Here is a 21,947-nt window from a genome sequence, read left to right on the forward strand (position 1 = left end):
CACGTCACAGAGAACTGCGAGACAGGAGTGCTGAAAAAAAAACAACCTTGCTTCTTCAGATCACAGTCAGATTTCGTCTTAGTGATTTTGAATGTGCAATAGTGGTTCCACTCTGTGCAATGAAACAAAAATTCGATCGCCCTACATTTAAAATGGGTGCTATTGCGTTCAGTGGTGTTATCGGTGCACACTGTCCTTACAGAAGGGTTGAATCAGCCAGAGGGCGTCAGTGTGTGTGCGAATCAAACAACAAGGGAAGGAAGTGTTTCATTGACGCCCTTTATGCCACCTCATGAGGACATTTAGCGCCGATTCTGAGTGGCGGTGGGCGCGAGCGCAACTTAGTTTACAGGGTGGAACCCAGGAGGGAAATGTGTTATTTCTGCACTGAGCGCCATGGTTCTGGCCTCCTTTGAAGAGGCACCAAAAGAAGAGGTGTAATGTGTGTAAGTAGGTATGTGACGAGCTTGTCGTTGTGAGACATTCCCACGGTAGCGTTGGCCAACACTTATTTATTCATTTATTTGCCATTTTCTTCTAGTCTACCTGTATAAAAGAAGAAACCGAATGTTGCACATATATTGACTTGAATAAAGCACTTTATATTTTAATTAACATAATATCAAATTTGTTAGTAGTAACTAAGCACTATGTAAGGGGGGAAGAATGTCATTCTTTCTCTTTCTTTTATGTTAGGAAGGAACTGGTAGGCTCTGATTTATGTTTCTGCCCTTTTCCAAATTTCTTGCCATTCTGCATAAATGCATGCCTCTATTTCCTCATTCGATACGGATCCTGCGCCCAGAGGTTTACCATAATAGCGCTATTTTAGTCTATATTGTACATTTCTGTTTCGTACCGCTAGGTCTAGAGAGAGGCAGCCTGATATCATCAGCAGTGCCTCAGTCGGTGTTGATCTATACGCGCCTGCCAGGCACATGTGTACACTCCTCTGTGATCGCCGGAGAGCCGGTGCTGTCCTTACCATACTGGCTCTATGAGGTTGAACGCAATTGCGAGTAACATGGCATAGTGATACGTTCTTATTGCACACAGTGGCAACTGAAAATTTGTTTAGCCAACTGTTGCCACTTTATTTGGGATTGTAATGCCTCTCTGGCAGACAGTATCTACATGTGCATAAAAGTTTTGCTTTTCGTCGGTGTTAATTGCACGGTATCTGTATATGTCTTTTCTTTTCACAAGTTCGTCGCTTATTTTGGTTATTGAATTTCTCGTTCTTGATAAAGTTCCTATTAGTAAAATATAGACTGTCTTGTGCGTTGCTATCGTTAGTTTGTTTTCTACGCACCAGTTGTTTGACCTTTCAAGAACTACCCTACAGTTTTCTTCTAAATTAACCCTTGTGTTAGCGGATAATGTAATTAGGAGATCGTCTTCATAGCCTATGCAGCTTCTAATGTTTGTTATACACTGAAGCTGGTTCATTAATGGCTCTATGCCAATATCCCAGATCTATGGACCACAAAGAGAGCCCTCTGGGTTACCTTTCGTGATGTCTTTCACAATTTTCTTTCCAGGTTTCAAATGGTTCAAATGGCTCTGAGCACTATGGGACTTAACATCTGTGGTCATCAGTCCCCTAGAACTTAGAACTACTCAAACCTAACTAACCTAAGGACATCACAGACATCCATGCCCGAGGCAGGATTCGAGCCTGCGACCGTAGCAGTCACGCAGTTCGAGACTAAAGCGCCTAGAACCGCACAGCCACACCGGCCGGCTTTCTTTCCAGGATATTCTAATTGCACCTACCTGTTTGTGCAGTCCTCTCGTAGACTGTGTCTTCCGTGTGATATCATTAATCTGCCTTATACCACACATGAACTTGTAAATCTTGTCTGTTTTTTTCGTGTATCAATACTTTATGTTTGAACCATATGCGAGCCTAAGCGTGACGTATCGTGTACCCACGCTTTTCCACCGCAGCAGACGAAGCTTGTAGGCACCTTTGAGCCAAATTTCAATCTTCTGCGTTGCAGTGGAAGACAACTACAGGGTTTTGAACAAAATGACCTTCTATTATGTTGCACAGAGTATTTTTACATGTCACAAAATGTTCATTACATTGCACACTGAGCATATGTAAGCCATTTCTGCTTTTATCATTTGTTGTCACTAGATGAACATTAATTTTAATCTGATTAACTCCATTTGATTTACCGAGTTTAATTTCATTCGCTACATGTGGGAATTGATGGAAAGCCGAGGGGGTTAGATTTAGTGAAAAACATAACTCTTTCAATCAATTTTGTTGTTCTAGCCGCTGAGCTTAGCACCGCAAAGTAACTTGGACGGAAGTTGTATGGTCATGATGAAAGCTGATTTTTCCCCTTTTCAGCTCAGACTTCCGCCTTAAACTTTCTTTCACTCAGTTAAAACAGAAGACGAGTGTCATTATCGTCCATTATCGTTTTATCAAATTTCGTCGTAATTAAAACGAATAATATTTTAACATACAATAAAAAAGTTGTTTTCTGGAGATGTAATCAACTTCGTTTTATTATTTTATGATTGACTATTTCTATTAGCTGCTATGAATGCTGTTTCTGACTTGAAATGTTATTCCCAAGTTTCAAAATAACAAATATACACATAAAACAGTTAAGTTTCTTTATAAAACGTTCGAAATACATCTGAAAAATTCGTTCTCGCGCTTGCTTGCAGTCGACCTTTAATATAAGTGGCACGCATTGTCATCAATGATTTCTCATATATGGTTCTTCGTGTAAAGTGTAAGGCATTTTTTTGTCTTATATTCCTTTGTGTTAATTGATTCAATCTTAGAGCCTAAATAACTCTACATCATATCGTGTACGTTTTCAATATCTTCATCTTGTGGTTGCAGTTTCTTGATGTCTCGAATCTGGAGATTTGCCAAGGGAATTAAAGCCATTACCTGACACACTGAAAATGAAATTACAGTACCATTTTATGAATTAATCAGTTAGAGATTATTTCTATCCACTGTAAATCAATAAAAACAAAGATATTTTACGATATCCCAGTGCTCCAGTTTACCCTTTGAAAGAAATATACAACACGACTACTATAAAAAACGCTGGGAACAAATATTTTCCACTATTCATGCAGGCCAGTTAGCTACCGTGTTATGAAACATATCCGAACATAGCAGGAACGAAATCTTCTAAAAGTCAGCGCCATCTGCGCTGTGCTGACAGCGTTCCATCAAGTCGTCAGCATAGCACACGGCACTTTTGACCCTCTGTCAGTGAAAAACATTTCGTTTATGGATTCATCTGTACGTCGGAACTTCATTCTGTCACGCCTTTTATAGTGGGAATAAATGGATCAATACTGGTCTTCACTGGAGGTGATTGTCCTCCTGCTACCAGAAGCAGACCGCAGTCAACACATAATGAACGACTCAAGATATTCATTTCTACGGGCTCACACTTCCAACTATCTCACATTATCTTCATTCAGTAGCAAATTCAGTGGCTGATAAGGCACGATTTAATATTTTTTATCTTTTAGAAGCAGAAGAATTCTTTTTGCATAACTGAAGTTTCCAGCGAGAAGATGTAATAAGCATAGTGTGTAATGTAGATAAAAGTATATTTTCCTGATGTCTCTTCGTGGAATTCATGGATTTATATTTCAGTATATTGACTCCTTAATTTTATTTGTTGGTAGTAATAAAAATGCTTAACTAAGAACAATTCGCAAAATCAAACTTCAAGACACAAAAATACACTGGAGAGTCAAAGAAACTTGTGCATCTACCTAATATCGTGTAGGGCCCCTTCGATAACGCAGAAGTGCCGCAACACTACATGGCATGTACTCAACTAATGTCTGAAGCACTGCTGGAGGGAACTCACACCATGAATCCTGCAGGGCTGTCCATAAATTCGTAGAGTAGGTGAGGGTGAAGATCTCTTCTGAACAGCACGTTGCAAGGCATCCCAGATTTGCTCACTAATGTTCACGTCTGTGGAATTTGGTGGCCAGTGGAAGTGTTTAATCTCAGAAGAGTGTTCCTGGAGCCACTCTGCAGCAATTCTGGGCGTGTAGGGTGTCGCATTGTCCTGATGGATTTGCCCAAGTCCGTCGGAATGCACAACGGACATGAATGGTTGCAGATGATCAGACAGGATGCTTACATACTTGTCATCTGTCAGAGTCGTATCTAGACATATCAACGATCCCACATCACTCCGACTTCACAAGCCCCACACCATTACAGGGCCTCCACTAGCTCGAACAGTCCACTGCCGACATGTAGGGTCCATGGATTCATGATTTTGTCTCCATACTCGGACACGTCCATCCGCTCGATACAATCTGAAACGAGACTCGTCCGACCAGGTAACATGTTTCCAGTCATCAGCAATCCAATGTCGGTGTTGACAGGCCCAGGCGAGGCACAAAGATTTGGGACGTGCAGTCATGAAGGGTACACGAACGAGTCTTCGGCTCTGACAGCCCATATCGATGATGTTTCGTTGAATGGTTTGCACGCTGACACTCTTTGATCGCCCAGCATTGAAATCTGCAGCAGTTTGCGGGTGGGTTGCACTTCTGTCACGTTGAACGATTCTCTTCAGCCGTCGTTGGTCCAGTTCTTCCAGGATCTTTTTCCAGCTGCAGCGATGCCAAACATTTGATGTTTTACCGGATTCCTTATATTCACTGTACACTCGTGAAATGATCTTATGGAAGGGTCCCCACTTCATCGCTACTTCGGTGATGCTGTGTCCCATCGCTCATGCGCCAACTATAACTCCACGTTCGAACTCACTTAAACCTTGATAACCTGCCACTGGAGCAGCAGTAATCGATCTAACAACTGCAGCCGACACTTGATGTCTTGATTACGCATGCCTATACCGTTTTCTTTGGCGCTTCAGCGTATTTTCCGCGTAGAAGTGCCTCCTTCTCTGAGTTTCAGAGTGCGGTACAGCATTCCTGTGAAACTGCCTCTAATTTACTCTAACACACAAAAATCAAGAATTAATACTCTCTGTTGTTGTGATCCCGAGTCCGAAGATTAGTTTCTGCACGCTTGTCAGTCCTGTGCAAGCCCCTTCATCTTTGGATAACTACTGCATTCTACATTCACTTGCACTATCTTGCGGTATTCCTGCCTTTGTCTCGCCCTACAGCTTTTACCCCCTCTCTTCCCTCTATCAGCAAATCGAAGATTTCTTGTTTCCCTGTACTTGACCTATCAAAGAGACATAAATTTCTTTGTTTCCCCGTTTCTATTCAATATTTTCTTATTAGTTGTTCGATTTACCCACACAACCTTCAATATTTTTCTGAATTGTTTGCCGTGGAATGTTCACTTCCATACAAGGCTATATGCCAGACAAATAAACTTAGAAAAGACTTAACAGAGCTTAAATTTGTATTAGTCGTTAATAATTTCCTCTTTCTCAAAAATGATTTTCTCCCGTTCCCAATCATCGCCACTTATCCAGAAGACGTATAGAGGCCTCTGGTCCACGACATAAGTAACAGGGTTGAACTGAGGCCGAGGGCTGTTGTCACGATGATGACCGACAGTTGCAGAATGGATCATCATTACTAATCACGCACTTTATTGGAGTACAAGTTACAACACACCTAACGATGCGCTGCGGTCGCAATGCACCTGCTGGGTGCCTGCTGAAGACGGCGATTGTAGAGGCATATATGCAAGCAGACGGGCAGCGGCCTGCTGTGACATCGACAGATGGAAAGGAATGCTGACGTGGAAGTTCGCGGCAGCACGTGTACCATATGAACATGGCTTTGCAGCTCAAGGCAGGGCATGCCGGAAGGCGCAGGAACCCGCCATGATTCTTGTGAAGGATCATGGTCCTAATCAGTAGTGTCCAGTATGCCCACACAAACGAGAGTGTTGAGTGACTGTACCGCTCTGGTCTTGAGCGCCTGCCCTGCAGAAGAGATGGATCACAAACCAACAACTCGCTGCACAACTGGACGTCTCTGTTGGTAGTGCTGACACACTTGCCCATCTGTTGGGGTACTGAACGCTTTGGCACAAGAAGGTTGCCCGTGACAAAGTTTTTGTGGAACATCGTCACAGGCGATGACACATGGTTTCACATTTTGAAATGGAAATAAAACGGCAATCAATGGAGAGGCGCCACACCATCTCTCCTTCGAAGAAAAAGCTTATTTTTCTGGCATGTAGCCTTGTACGTAAGTGAACCTTCCACAGTAAACAGTTCAGACCTGAAGAAAATGGAAGATTTTGAATCGTGGTGCTATAAAAGGTGCTGAAGGTTATATGGGTAAATTCAAAAACTAATGAGTACTGAATCAAAATGGGGAAAAAAGACGCAACTCTCAGCTGGAAAAGTCAAGGGGACAGTCTTCTGGGACTCCGCAGGTGCTATTCACGGTCAACTCGGAAGCATATTTTGCTACCATCTGGAAACTAAAGAAACGACTTTAGCGTGTTCGTGACCATATAAATGCAAACGACCTTCTCCATGATGACGCAAGGTCTCATTCTAGTCTACGTACCCGGTAGGAGCTCAAGAAAACTTCATAGGACTGTCCTTCCCCAACCACCCAACAGCCTAGATATCGCACGTTCCTTGTTCCATCTGTTTGGCGCAATGAGGGATCCACTCGCGGAGCATAGTACATGGGGAGGTTATTGACGCATCGAGACTTTGGCTCCGACGTCGACAAATAACTTGTCACCACGAGGACATAGAGGCCCGCCCAGTAATGTGGCGTCACATTGAACGGTGATTATGCTGAAAAATAGGGTTTTTTAGGCAAAAGTACGGGGAAAAATGCGGTGAATTGGAATCCTGAGTAAAATAAACCTTCTTTTTTAAATAATTTGTTGCTTTACTTACTAAATACCCCTAGAATGTTGCCCCGCTCCTCGAATGCTGCCATGTCTACCATCGTAGACCTCTCCCCGTACATGGTGCCTGATAGACCTCGATATCTTTGGCTGCAAATGTTGGGTATTTATATTGCTCACCATTTTCATTGGTTTGGTGCCTAATTATTTTGTCGAAACAAGCAGCCAGTCGATGACCAGTCGTCCTGCCTTGCTACTGTGTCGTCGTTACTGCGATGCTGCCTCCCAGTCTCGCTGCACGTGAGGTAACGTTGCTCTAGTCAGCTGTGCTGTCACTCGCTCCCATGGCCTTCAGCAAAATCCAGCGTCGCTATTTTATCCAATAGAGCTGAAAAATAGTGGCGGCGTAGGAGATATATCACTCGCCATTCTTACTACATAACTCGTCATTCTTGATAAATTATGTAGACGTAACAATGAGACCAAATGGCTCAGTGGCCTGATGCAAGTCCTCCTGCCGGGTGTTGCTATGGTGACTTCCGCGTCCCTGAGCCAACGGCATCCATTGTTTCCAGCTGTTCAGCCATTCACGTACTAATTGGGAATCACATTGCTTAACGTGGGTGATCGGACTGAGAACTGGAGTACCTAAAGTGGCAAGACCATTCACGGATATGAGAACGAAAACTTAACGTTAACAGAGTCACACGTAACAATTTTCGTTGTAAACAGGCTGCCATATTCACGCAACACGTAAGTAACGGTTGTAATTTGAGGCAGTCGAATGCATCCTTCGTTCCACCGCTTTATGAATCAGTTTTCATTTAGGTACTTCGTATTAGTTTCTTACTATTTCATTGTGTCGTGAGCTATGGTCATGAACACACTGAGATGAACGCTGTGATAAATAAATGGACCGAGAGATCAAGAAATTACACCAATTATTTAAGGCTTTTAACGGATTTTCTTGTAAAAACGCACGCACACGTGCTCGGAAGAGAGAGAACAGGATTTTGCTTCAGCAAACGCCAGACTTAAATTTTCATGATCGGCGTGGTGTCACAGTGCCTTCGGAGGCTCGATATGAAGAATAAGTATAGCGAGAAAGCGGGGAAAATAACACTGATCTAGTTACTAAGGGACTGTTTGGCCTAACGACTGTTTTACCATCTTGAATTGTAAATTTTCTGAGACAAGTTCCATTAAAATCGATGAACTCACTGGCAATTCAGAAACACTTTACTACGAACTTTACCTTCCACTCAGTTTGTAGTCTGAAACAGCGGTGCCTCTGTGTATCCTAACGGGAAACGACACCCAGAAATGATTCGCGCAGTGGAAGGAACGACTGCAGGTATGTGTGGCAGTCTTCAGTATCAAAGTGTTGCAATTTTCGTAACTTTTCACGCCGGTATGTTATTATCCATGCGTCACTCTTTCCTGCTTTTAAGCAATTAAATCACTGCTAAAAGCTACAGTGATTCACCGACGAGACGGTCGTCTCTTGTATTACAAGTTCTGTTCACCATTATTGCAACTGTTGTTTTCTTACTACAAGATTGTCATTTAGCTGAACAGGTTTCAGTTCATAAAAAGACAGGAGCACATTGCGCATTTCAGTGGACGGAGGGAGGTTCAAAGTTTTGACACAGCCTCGTTGTTTGTAACAACATGGCGGCTGCATCACGAGAGAAATCATTTTGTCCATTGAAATTTGCGTGAAGTTAACGTGGCTGGCTCATGTTATGCGTTGGATTAAACCTTGATTGTTATTCTGCGTTTAGTCTCCCGCGGTTATCGCGACTATGCTGTTATCCTCTCCCTACGCGAGTGGCAGCAGCGGTGTGTATCGATATTCGCACCTTGTACAATTTTTGGCCTGGTGCCTGTAGCTTGTAGGTGTGCTGTGTGCGACCAGTTGGTCGGTTGGCGTGGAGCAGAGAGGAAATCTCCGCGCTGCGTAGTTTGGCCGAGGCCGCTGGCGGCGTCGACGCGCGGTTGGAGTGTGAGGGGCTGTTCCCATTGCTACGAGGTCCGTGGCTAACCGATCCTGGACACAAAAGTTGAGTTTTGACTTAATCTACCAGCACGTCACGACTGTTCTCATTGTGTCGTTTGGATTTCGTTGTCGTCTGTTGGGATATTTCCGCAAGGAACAACGTGTGTTTTCAAGTTGGCAAACTTTAGCCACCGGTGGAGTTTAACTGTACCGGGGTATATTGAATTGAAGTGTACCAGCGGAATCTTGTGCCTTGTGGCCGTTAATGTTCCGGTTGCCTGCCCTGGCCGTTGACGTAAATTCAGGCAGTGTATTTGTTGTGTCTAGACAAGACAGCCTAGACACAATGAGAGGAAGCCGAAAGGCACGCGCTAAGCTAAAGCAGGATGGCGTGAGGTCTGAAACAGGATACGTAATGAATGCTATAAAGAAAAGTACGTAGCTGCTGGAATACTTAACTTTAATCCATCCTTGTGATACATCTGGAGATTGTGGCGATACAAGTGAGACTCTTTAGATACATGCAATGTTACTAATGGCGCCTTGTTAGGTTGTAGCCATTGACTTAGCTTAAGGCTATTCTAACTATCTGCTCTGCAAATGAGCGAGGCTTCGTCAGTGTGCATCGCTAGCTACGTCGTCCGTACAACTGGGGCGAGTGCTAGTCCGTATCTCGAGACCTGCCTTGTGGTGGCGCTCGGTCTGCGATCCCTGACAGTGAAGACACGCGGGTCAGACATGTACTAATGGACCGCAGCCGATTTAAAGCTACCACCTAGCAAGTGTGGTGTCTGACGGTGACACCACAGTATTTCCCTCATCTTTTTGTCGCTGTCCAGCACGGTGTGTACTTTGACAGCTCAATGTATAATAGGTTGTGGGCGCCAATACCTTCTACGTTGTTCCATTGTACTCCCTGTTGTGTGCTGGTCTGGTGGAGCAGCAGTTATCTTGTCAGTGGGTCCGTTGACTGTCGGTTGGGTTGTGGTCGGATCGAGAATGGTTGTGCCGACTGCCTATCTCAACTAAGCGAACGTTAGTGTTTGAATTCCAGGCAGACCTCGGATACTTCTGAGCGCCGTTAGGTGTACTGACTTTTCTTATTTGTTCTAGTTGTTTGTATTTGTATGGTTTGTAGCCGATTTTTAAATTAAGGTTGTTTTGCCATTAAGGCATAAGATTGTTTGAGCCTTCAGCCGAATTTAAAGAACTGTTTTAAGGTAAGGCCTTAGGCTTTTAAAAACTTATTTTGGTTTGAGTCTTAAGTGATGTGCCTTCAGCCGGTTTTTATATCAAAGTTTTTTTGCTCTTAAGGTGTCAGATAGTTTGGACCTGCAGCCTAATGGAAGTACTGTTTTAAGATAAGGCTTTCTCCCTTTTAAAAATTTAATTTTGGTTTGAGTCTTAAGAGGTGGGTCTTCAGCCGATTTTTTTAAAAATTAAAGTTGTTTTGCGCTTAAGGTGTGAAATTGTTCGGGCCTTCAGCCTAATTGAAAGAACTGATTTAAGATAAGGCCTTCTGCCTTGTAAATTTCTGACTTTGGTTTGAGTCTTAAATTATTGGGTTTCAGCCGATTTCAAATTAAAGTGGTCTTGACCTTAAAGCATGAGATTGTATGGCGCATCAGCCGGTAAATTAATGCTGTTCTTTTTTTTAAAATTTTCTTGGCTCTTGTAATGTTTGGTCAAATAAATAAAGTTGTATGTTCGAGTGTAGCTGACAGCCGCTTAGTTTGGCCCCTTTCCACAATTTAAACTATCTGTTCTGTTCTGTGCGTTTAGCAGGGCGTCTCAAATCCATTCTTCTAGCGCAACTTGCATTCGACCGTCGATTCACGAAGAAGCAGCCTCGTGCACAGAAAATTCTTGGAAGTTGGTTGCATATGCAGAGCGAAGAGTACTGGTCGGCCACGCACGTCTGATGAAAATGTCGACCGTGTCCGAGATGCGTTCATACTGATACCGCGGAAGTCCACTAGATTTCTAACTACGGTGTGACCCGTTCAGAAACGACACCTGCATGTGAAGCGCTACAAGTCGCATTAACTGCAGGAACAGCGCCTCGACAACCACAACAGAAGGCACGAATTTTGCATTTGAGTCGTTTCATCTGTTTGGTAAATAAAAGCCACAACCATGTAGGAAGTTGGGGGTCACAAAATCCTGGCGTCGTCGTCGAACATGAAAGAGATTTTCCGAAACTGTATATACTTTGTGCTGTTTCTGCTCACGAAGTTTAGGACTTCCCTTTTTGTGGAGGAAACTGTGGCAGGAATGTTACACCTGGACATGCAGCAAAACTGGTTATTTTCTCACTTCACGAAGATTCCGATGATTACATTTCTATGCACGAAGCCGCAGAGGCATCTTAACAACACCATCCCACAACGTTGGATAGGAAGAGCTGAACATAGATCTTGTTGATTACTTTTGGCCTCCGTATTCACCAGACCTCAAATTTTCTAGTTTTTTCTGTGGTGGTGCATAACAGTATGAGTCTTTGCCCCGACTATGACAAATCTACTTCGAGAGGTGACAAATCGAATTGTTGAAGCTGTCGTTTCAATGAACAGATAGCTGTTGATTCGAGTGAGGAATGAAGTAAACTAGAGTTTCGATGTTTCTCGACCAACGCATGGTGCTCATGATGACTGTATGGTCTACTGTCTATGCTAGCATAAGACCTTGAACCTTCCTCTGTCCAATGATACTCGCAACGTATTAATAGCCGGACGCGGTGGTCTCGCGGTTCTAGGCGCGCAGTCCGGAACCGTGTGACTGCTACGGTCGCAGGTTCGAATCCTGCCTCGGGCATGGATGTGTGTGATGTCCTTAGGTTAGTTGGGTTTAAGTAGTTCTAAGTTCTAGGGGTCTGATGACCACAGCAGTTGAGTCCCATAGTGCTCAGAGCCATTTGAACCATTTTTGAACGTATTAATATCGTTTATAGTTTATCTGTAATAAACAACTGAAATCCATCCATCCTTTTTGAATCACCCTGTACTTCTTGTAATCGTATTGTACTTATCGTGATAAGTAGTTCGCCAACGGTAATGTCTTGTAAGTGGATATTCGTATGTGAAATGTTCACCTAAGTTAACACATTAAATTCAATGCTTACCGTGTTGATTATCAACCATTATCCAGAGGTAACAGGATGACACATTCATTTCCTTGAGAATAGCGTGTATCTTAGACGTTAAACCAGCGCGCAAAAAGCCTCATTTGTTGTTATAATCGTTTTGAAGGAACCATACAGTCGCTTTGTTGTTGTCAACGACGTACTGTTAAATCTCCTCCAAGATCGCACCTCTCTGTTGTAGTAGAAAATTTTTGAGTAGGCAATAACAGAAAGCCGCTTGGGGTAGTCACGCGGTTTGAGGCGCAATGGAACGGTTCGCGTTGCTACCCCAGTCGGAGATTTGAGTCCTCCCTCTGGCGTGCTTGTGTGTGCTGTCCTTAGCATAAGATAATTTAAGTTCGATTAAGTAGTGTGTAAGTCTAGGGACCGATGGCAGTTTGGTCCCATAGGAACTTACCACCACCAAATAACAGGAAAATATTGATGGGTACTCACGCATCACGTCCTCCATGCGAGCGGCAGGGGAGCAGGTGAGGAAGTCGTTGTAGAAGCTGAGCATCACCACGCCGCCATTCTGGGCCTGCAACAGCGGCAGCAGCACACTGGTGATGCACACATGTGCGAGCACACTGACATACTTACACTCGCTCGCCGGTCTCGAAACTTAGTTCTGCGAAGTCTGTTTGGATATCCAAACACAGAACATGGTCTCAGTTTTAAACTACAGAAAAAGTTCATAATAATAATAAAGAAAAAATACATTCAGGACTCAATGTAAATATTTGTTTATAAAGTTGGGATTCTTCCTGCAGCATCTACCAATCCGTTGGGCCCTTTAGTAAGAAAATCAATAATTATTTGGCTCACAAGAGCAGTGATAACCATGGAACAACTGAACCTATTGTTAAAAACACACAAATCAAATTTTTCTTCAGCATTAAATTTTGTAACCAACTTCCCAAGGTGATTAAAGGTAGAAATGAAAAACAGCATGCTTATTAATTCGTTAGGACAACTCTCTCCAGCAGTACGTAATACACAATCACGGATTATCTAGAGAACACAGAGGAAGAATGAGAGCGAAGTAAAAGTAAATCATTAGCAAACGCCATTGTCAATTTTACAGTGTACAGTCAAAATATTAGGTTGGCTTGTAAGTTCGCAGCGTCTTCGTTTTGCATCTTGGTAATCCGGTTGCTGTTAGTTTATTTATCGATTGTAAGTTTTTTGTAGCTCTCTGTTGCTATTTGATTTTACATATTGTCATTTTGTGATTTGGAGACAGTGAGTGGAGTTGTGTACGGTAGGAAATGTAATGTCATTTGGAGAAATGGGAGCATTTCCGACATACTCTTCTTATTGAGTCCAATGGAGGGTTGACAGCAGCGGAGGCAGTAAGAAATATTTGCGACGTGTATACGGGAAATGCCACCGGATAGAGGGCGGCAAGAAAATGATTTTCTCGTTTTAAGAAGATTCGCCTTCACATTAGTGACTCTCCACGTTCAGAGAGACTTTCGTGATTGGATGAAGATCGTTTAAACGGATTAATTCAAAAAGAGCCACGTCATTGTACTCGAGAACTGGCAAATGTGACGAACTGTGATTATACCACCATCTTGCAAAATTTTCATGCATTGGGGAAGGTTCATAAATTGTGTGCAATGTGGTGTCACCGCCAAACACCACACTTGCTAGGTGGTAGCCTTTAAATCGGCCGCGGTCCGTTAGTATACGTCGGACCCGCGTGTCGCCACTATCAGTGATTGCAGACCGAGCGCCGCCACACGGCAGGTCTAGAGAGACTTCCTAGCACTCGCCCCAGTTGTACAGCCGACTTTGCTAGCGATGGTTCACTGACAAATTACGCTCTCGTTTGCCGAGACGATAGTTAGCATAGCCTTCAGCTACGTCATTGGCTACGACCTAGCAAGGCGCCATGTTCAGTTACTGTTGATATTGTAAAGAATGTACGGACAAGAGCTAAGTTCAACATTAATGGATTAAAGTTAAGTATTCCACCATCTGCGTCCGTTTTTTCTAAGTTCTAATTACCTTGTCCTGTTCCAGACCTCACGCCAGCCTGCGTGAGCTTAAACGCGTGCCTTTCGGCTTCCTCTCAATTTAGTGGGTTGGTCTCCTGCCAATCCACAACAGTATGGGTATCGCATGTTGTGGGCCAAAATCACAAAAATCAGCGGGTGGCAATATGTGCAAATCTCCTTGCTAGTCATCAGCTTTCTCGTGAACAACACCGACCATTCCTATCCTGTAGCGTTACTGGTGACGAGAAGTGGTGTCTTTATGCTAATATAACCGGCCGCGGTGGTCTAGCGGTTCAGGCGCTCAGTCCGGAACCGCGCGACTGCTACGGTCGCAGGTTCGAATCCTGCCTCGGGCATGGATGTGTGTGACGTCCTTAGGTTAGTTAGGTTTAAGTAGTTCTAAGTTCTAGGCGACTGATGACCACAGATGTTAAGTCCCATAGTGCTCAGAGCCATTTGAACCATTTTTTTATGCTAATATAAGGAAAAGAAAGGAATAGTTGAGCGCAAACTAAGCGGCAACTCGCCGTACAAAGACTTGCGCGCATCCACATATGATAATGTTATTCATCCGGTGGAACAATGACCATGGGATGTACTACGAACTGCTTCCCCGAGATGTAACCACCACTGGCGACATACATTTTCATCAGTTGAGACACAGTCCAGGAACAACGACCAAAAAGAATGCGTGAAGTGATGTTACTCCATGATAACGTCCTTCCACATTCTGTTAGACTGACAGAAAACATTAAACAGGTGTTGGGTTGCGAAGTCATTCGGCACCCACTTTATTCACATGATCTTATGCCCTCAAAATTTCACCATTGCCTCTCTCTCTATCGAATAATCTTCCGGAAAGCTCCTTTCCTGGCGGAAATGCGCTCCGATCATGGCTCGAGGTGTTCTTCACCTTTAAACCACACGATTTCTACAGTCGCGGAGTAGAAAAGTTACCCCAGCGTTGGCAGACTGCTGTAAATAGCCAAGTAGAAGATGTTATTGATGACTTAAGTCTCTGTTGTGCGTATCTGTTGTGTTTCTTAAACTTATGGGAAAACGCTACCAACTTCTGCGCTAACCTAATATAAATGCCCTCAGTCCCTCCTTAAAGCCTTTACGTTGTCTCACTAAAGATTCCCTAAGTCAGCCAGGCCTTGTTGCCATTTACTTTTTGATACGAATTATTTTTATATCTTTTTAGCTGCCAGCTATGTCGTACTATGTACGTCTCTAAGTCGTGCCTAGGCTTACCTATTAAACAAGTTTTCCTTGGCACGTCTTTGTCAGACCATTTTGATGCGGTCCGCCAAAATTTTCTCTCTTGTGTTAATCTAGTCATCTGAGAATAGCACATACACGTAACTTGAATTACTCATTGTATTTTCTATACTAGACGGGTATCTAGTATGAGTTGCAGTGCCAGACAAAGAAAGAAAGTGTTTGCTTTTAAATTCTGTTTATTGAACAGCTTTTGGAATCACAAAGTTTTTAGCCGACAGTATGAAGAGCATGGATTAGCCTAATTTACCACACATACCTGTAGTGACTCTCCCTGTACTTTCATGACGGTCACTACAAATGCGTATCACACCAGAAACTGCAAACATTTGCCTTCTTCTCCAGAAAATTTCCAATCTGAAATGATATTGTTCATCTTTTATACTGAAAGTCATGGTAGATATATGTTTCTGAAAGGAAAGGGAGGCACGATAACTTTCAGTGCTAAAACGTGCGGCTGCATGCCTTCCAAATCAACTCAATTCAACAATTTAGTTGGATAAGTGACAACTTCGTCTTGATACATGATGGTATCGAAGGGCTGACACGTTGTTGCGTTACCTGGTGTTTCGTTTTGTATACAGAGCTGCTAACATAGCGTGTGCACTGTGCCGCTAGTGATGTTTGTAATTCTGCGGGATACTTGGAAAAAACTGTGAAAATTAATTCGTCTGTGGTTGCTGCGATTTTACAGAACTTTGTTGGCAATGTGATACGTTGTGAGGATTCATTGGCTGCCATTTTCCTATTCCCATCACCCAACAACTGTTTTACGAAACGTTCAGTGGATGCTTAATGTTATAGTTGTACATATATATCGGTATTTAAAGTCAGTTTGTGTACCTACCGCCATAAAAGAGATGATTTGAGACATCCGTTAAGTTTATCAGTGGCTGTTTAAAGCAGTACCACTGATAGAGTTTGTAGAAATCACTAGACAGTAAAATAAATGAGCTATTGAAGAGGTGTTCATTTCCTCGAAGTCTTTGAGTGTACGATGAAGGAACTCCAATGCCTTTTTGGGCCCCATAGTACACTCATCCCATACAACGAGTTGTCATTGCTGGAGTAATTTGGAGCGTTCTTGCTGATATTTCATTTTGGTGTCTCAGTGATCGCGTGGTTACCAAAATAAGTGAAATGAGAAAAGTTTTGTCAATGCCTCCGGGTGAATCTAGGAAATACAATCAGTGGTTTTCTATTGTAATTGCATGCATAATTCTACGAAACGCTATGCGTTTTTCTGAAAACAGTTTTGGAAAACTCGTTTCAACAAATGTACCCGATTCGTCGACATCAGTGTATAATTTCGCTGCCAACAGGGTCGAAAGTTTTTTCAGATCTATTCGGCGCAGACATTCCGAATTACAGCAGGGCTTTTTAGTGGTCGCCAAACGTATACCCTCAATCAAAACCGATGCCTCAAAAATTTGGATACCCCTCCATTGCTCCGTCGCTTTGTGTTCATGTTAAAACTGTATGTCCAAATGACACTGACTCTTTGTTGTTGTTTGTGGACTACAGTCAAAAGACTGCTTTGATGCTGCTCTCCACCCTTGTTTTTCCTTTCAAACCATCTCTGCATAACAACTACTGTGTACATCCGTCTGAAATTTGATATTGTTTTATGTAGTTATGTGTTCCAGAGACATACTCGTATTTACTCTCAGCTTTATCTATGATCACGTATGTAGGCGGAAGCAGTGAATTAAAATTTGTATCAATGCTGGCATTCGAACCCTGTTCTCCTACTCACTAGTCAGGTGCTAACTCCGCTGCACGGAGTACACCAGTATGTCTCCCTCCCCAATACAAACGCCAATACTAGTTAACGAGAAGAATATGAAAACGGGATGAGGAGTGAACTGTAGTTTGTATTAAGAAGGAAAACGTAATAGAGTAATCCGTGCAGCGACATTAGCTGCAGTGCCCGGGTGGCGCAGTGATTAGTACATCAGTCTAATCAGCAGGAGAAGCGCATTCTAATCCTGGCCTTCATTGAAAGTTTAAATCACTGCTTCTATGAGCCTTCATCTTGATACTGTAGTTAGGCAGTGGTCTCCAAACGTAATTTTTACATCTAACTTCGCCTTAGTTACCAAATTATCGATTCCTTGATATTTCAGGATGTTTCCAATCAACGATTCCTTCTCCTATTGAAGTTTCCCACAAATCTCTTTCCTACTTGATGCGGAATAAGTAATGGAGAATTACTGGCTTTGTAAGTCAGTTCAAAGGTCGCAAGAAGACAGGGATGTACAACCTCCAATAGGATAACAGCCGTTAAAGTAATGCGTTCTTCAAACCAGTCTCCAGATTGATGACGGATTTACTTACTAATTTGACGAAACTGCTACTCTGATATGACGAGATTGGAACAGCCTAGAAATAAAACTACTCCGAAGACCGTTGTGAATAAAAATATAGGTTTTTGATGATGAAAATAAGGAAGGAAGGAAATAAGATTATGTTTTATCGTCCTGTCGCCGTTGAGCTCTTTAGAGATGGAGCTCTAATTGCTTTGTGGGGGATGGATGCGAAAGGAAAGGAAATCGGCCATGCTCTTTACAAATTAATCATTCCGCCAGAGTGATGTAGAAGAATCACGAAAAACCTTGGTTTGGATGACCGGAGGTGTATTTCAACTGTCGTTCTCGTACATGCAAGTCGGTTATACGTGTCTACATTCGAACCTGGGCTTGTCAATTTCAATCGCAAAACAATATAATTACTATCATTAAATGTCTAGCAAGCTGAATAAATTTTCCGTCTCAAAGAATAGCTCTGGCTGAATTGAACACGATTCACTATACTACACGTATTTAAGTTTCCACCTAAACGATTTTCACATTTTATGTAGAGACATTTCCCTGGTCGGTGCACAGTGCATTTATTAATTAAAAAAAAACAACGCTATCAATACTTCGCATATGGTGGCAATACTTCGAAATTAAAACGAAACAGCAACTTGTGTTTTTCAACAAATCAGCGATTAAGTTATTTATCTTTCCCATCCAAACTGCGGCTTGTTACACATACTAAGAAGTCTTTTTCCCGATTCACTAAGATTTGGAGCAGTTGATCAGGCAGAAAAAAGATATCCACTCCTCAAATATCTATAAGCAAGTAATGCAAATGTCGCAGTTGACTAGAAATACGATCTAATGGGCTCACGTTACAGATTCAAACGATCACTATATTTCAAGTGGGTAAAGTAAAAGTTCCGCAGTCAAGGAGAGTTTTTATCTCCAGTCCGTTCATCGCAACAGTTTAACACGGACAATAAGGAAACACATAGTCGCGTGAAAGAGAAAGTTTTAATATAAACTGATGCGTTTCAGAATATGCAAACAAAATATTGTACACAGAAGAGTAATTAAAATTTTAAGACTCAAGTGGTGGTGGTGGTGGTTAGTGTTTAACGTCCCGTCGACAACGAGGTCATTAGAGACGGAGCGCAAGCTCGGGTTAGGGAAGGATTGGGAAGGAAATCGGCCGTGCCCTTTCAAAGGAACCATCCCGGCATTTGCCTGAAACGATTTAGGGAAATCACGGAAAACCTAAATTAGGATGGCTGGAGACGGGATTGAACCGTCGTCCTCCCGAATGCGAGTCCAGTGTGCTACCACTGCGCCAACTCGCTCGGTAAGACTCAAGTTTTCAACTATATTACTCTGAAGGATGAAGGAATGTAAATCCATAATATACTACCTGTAGGACGTAACTGCTGTTATAGAGGAACTTAGATGGCCGCTGAGAAGGACTACGTGGGAGCGGATATTCAGCGATGTGTGACATAACGTTCTGGCTACCAACAGCTGTGCTTCATATGTCCTGCTGAACATATTTACGACGAGAAAGTTTTCGCAACCAATAGTGAACTTTAAACAAGTGGCTGTATCGTGAGGGGAAAACCCAACGCTGGGTCACGCAAAACGAGAATTCGTTTTTTTGATATAGAGCAATACGCCGCTGAAAGAATCGACTATACGAATCCTCAATCTGTCACTGGAAGCTCACAGAAAACTGATGCTAAAAGAAACTGCCGGTATAACATTTTTAATACTCCTGCCTTTACTGTTATTATTACATCTCTACTCGCCGTAGTTATTAGCGATGCATATATTGCAACTGAAGCCTCAGTTAGAGCGGCGTAATCGAAAATTAAGTATTCTGTTGTGAGACGGAGTAATTTCGAGGAAGGTTAACGGGTAGTACAGTACATGTCTTGTGTTTGTCACTACTTGCTTACAAGACAGCACGAAATTTGCAGGCTGTATGTATTTTTGTTTTCTATACACGGCAAACAGTGCACTGAGATCAGAAGCTAAATAGCAGTTCCATGCGACAGTCACAGAATTCAGGTAAGCTTAGTACAGTAATGTACTACGGGATGCTAAATCAAAATGTCTTCGAATTTTTTATGTGAGGACTCTTAAAACCTTTTTAAATAAAACAAACATTATTAACAGTCTGCATCTTTATTCTTCTCGTCTAAAATATCTACTTGTCAGTATCGTCACGCTGGTGACGAATACATTTCTTCCAATGAGAACCCAATTTGTTGACACCGTCGCTGCAGAATGTTCGACTTCACCTCAGCACGAAGCAGTTGGAACTCGTATGGGACCAAGTCGCAATTTTATGGAGGATGGTCAATGATAGTAAGGCGTCGGATTGCTGCAGATGCCCCAGAACTGGTGTGTGGTCTGGGATTGTCATGCTGAAGAAAAGGGTGCTGCATATGTGTACGAACTATTCGAATTCGAAACTCGATTACAGCACGCTGTTCCTCACAAACGGACGTTGTTATGTTACACACCGATATCTTACACACTATAATTCGAATCCTTATACTGGCAGAGAGCTACAAATATGTGGGCTTCAGAATAAACATGTAGAATGTTAATAATGTTGGTTTTATTTAAAAAGTATTAAGAGCTTTCAAATAAAAATTCAGAGGCATTACTTTTCAGTACACCCTTGAAATATGTATTCTGAATGGTCTTTTGACAATGAGTAGAACCTACACACATGGAAGGAGTGGGTTATTTTATAGTGATAGGATGTAATCTGATATCGTCTGAGATGACACAAAAAGATACCCATTACAAGGAAATTTTCTCGATAGGCTTGGCGGTGACCTCAGCAGTTTGGTCCCATAAGACCTTACCATAAACTTCCAATTTGTGGAAGGAATATATTACTGTCAAAAGTAAATATGATGAATAGTGAGTGCAGCCGGGATACGTCATTGACCTCACACATAAATGAAAAAACAAACAAACGTGTGTGAAATATCTTACAACAAAGGAATTCATGAGTGAAAACGTACAAAACGGAATGAATGTATGGAACAGACCCAATATTTCCTCCTATAGTAAGTAGGCAAAAAAAAAAAAAACTGGGTCACACTGTCAATGAGGTTTGAAAAAATGCAGTAAAGGGTAAGAAAGAGCTCAGTCCATATGAAACATGAAAATAAGTGCTGGTCTGCAAATATTGGTACAGGTTGCAGCCCTGATAAACAGTTGTTGTCAAACATTGTTGTAATTATTAGTATTCCTCACAGTATATTTGTTAGATTTCATGCATGTTTCTTTGTGTAACAGGTTTAAACTCACATTTTTGTAAGTGTAAATTCATTCAGTCTGTAGTGCAATAGCTGCTCACTGAACAGCCAACTACAAATCTCATTAAAGCATCAGCATCTGTTGTTGACAAATCAGGAGTCTGATCAAGTTGCATATCTATAATTATCTCCTTTTATAGTTCACTTCTTCAGTTAGTCTTGCTAGGATGGCTACGATGTATGCATGCTGTGTGTGGATGCCGCAGGAGCTGGCTGCAGTTCACGAACATCTGAATCTGCTTTTGGCTACAGTCAGTCACCTTCAGGCTGCAAGTGGCTCTGAGCACTATGGGACTCAACTGCTGTGGTCATCAGTCCCCTAGAACTTAGAACTAATTAAACCTAACGAACCTAAGGACATCACACACATCCATGCCCGAGGCAGGATTCGAACCTGCGACCGTAGCAGCAGTGCGGCTCCGGACTGGAGCGCCTAGAGCCCCACGACCACCGCGGCCGGCTCTTCAGGCTGCAGCCTCAGGGTGCAGTAGTGGCAGAGAATCTAGCACATCACATGGGACACTTCAGGTGTCACTTGCTTTGACCACGGGCTCTGCTTCTAAAGCAACTGCTACTGCATCCAACATAGTGGATCCGCCCTCACAGCAGACTGAATGGGGGCGGTAACGCACTTGTCACTCAAGACGAAGGGCCAATGTGGAGACTGGCTGCCTGGCCTCACTACTTCACCCTGTGGAAGGACAGGTGGCTACTCCTTCACAGGGTTTCAGCAGGGACGTAGGGGGAGAGGTTTGCTAGTTGTTGGGAGCTTCAGTGTTAGGTGCGTTGCGGAGACCATTAAGGAGATAGCGTTCACGGCTGGACAGAAAGCCAATGTGCACTCGGTATGTCTGGTGAAGGACCTCACCTGACATGTGGAGGCAGCCTTACCTGTGGCTATCGAGCATGCAGGGTGCAGTCATCTGCATGTTATGGCTCACATCGGCCCCAACAATGCCTGTTGCATGGGTTCTGAGGTGATCTTCAGTTCATATAGACAGCTGGCAGAGGCAGTGAAGACTTCTGGCCTTGCATGTGGGGTGCAAGCAGAACTCACAATTTGCATCATCGTTCCTAGTGTTGATCTGGGA

The 21,947-nt window shown here is 42.9% G+C and overlaps 1 protein-coding gene across 1 annotated transcript in view; it reads right to left on the reverse strand.

The window, feature by feature from the left end:
* The window catches only part of LOC126417056 (dipeptidase 1-like), a 644,900-nt gene that overhangs the window by 157,149 nt on the left and 465,804 nt on the right, over positions 1-21,947 (reverse strand). Inside the window, exon 11 of the mRNA XM_050084949.1 lies at positions 12,394-12,478. Coding sequence (XP_049940906.1) covers positions 12,394-12,478 — 85 coding nt within the window. The remainder of the gene's footprint in view (positions 1-12,393; positions 12,479-21,947) is intronic.

Source organism: Schistocerca serialis, chromosome 8 (genome assembly GCF_023864345.2).
Source record: "Schistocerca serialis cubense isolate TAMUIC-IGC-003099 chromosome 8, iqSchSeri2.2, whole genome shotgun sequence".
In the NCBI taxonomy this organism is placed as follows: domain Eukaryota; kingdom Metazoa; phylum Arthropoda; class Insecta; order Orthoptera; family Acrididae; genus Schistocerca; species Schistocerca serialis.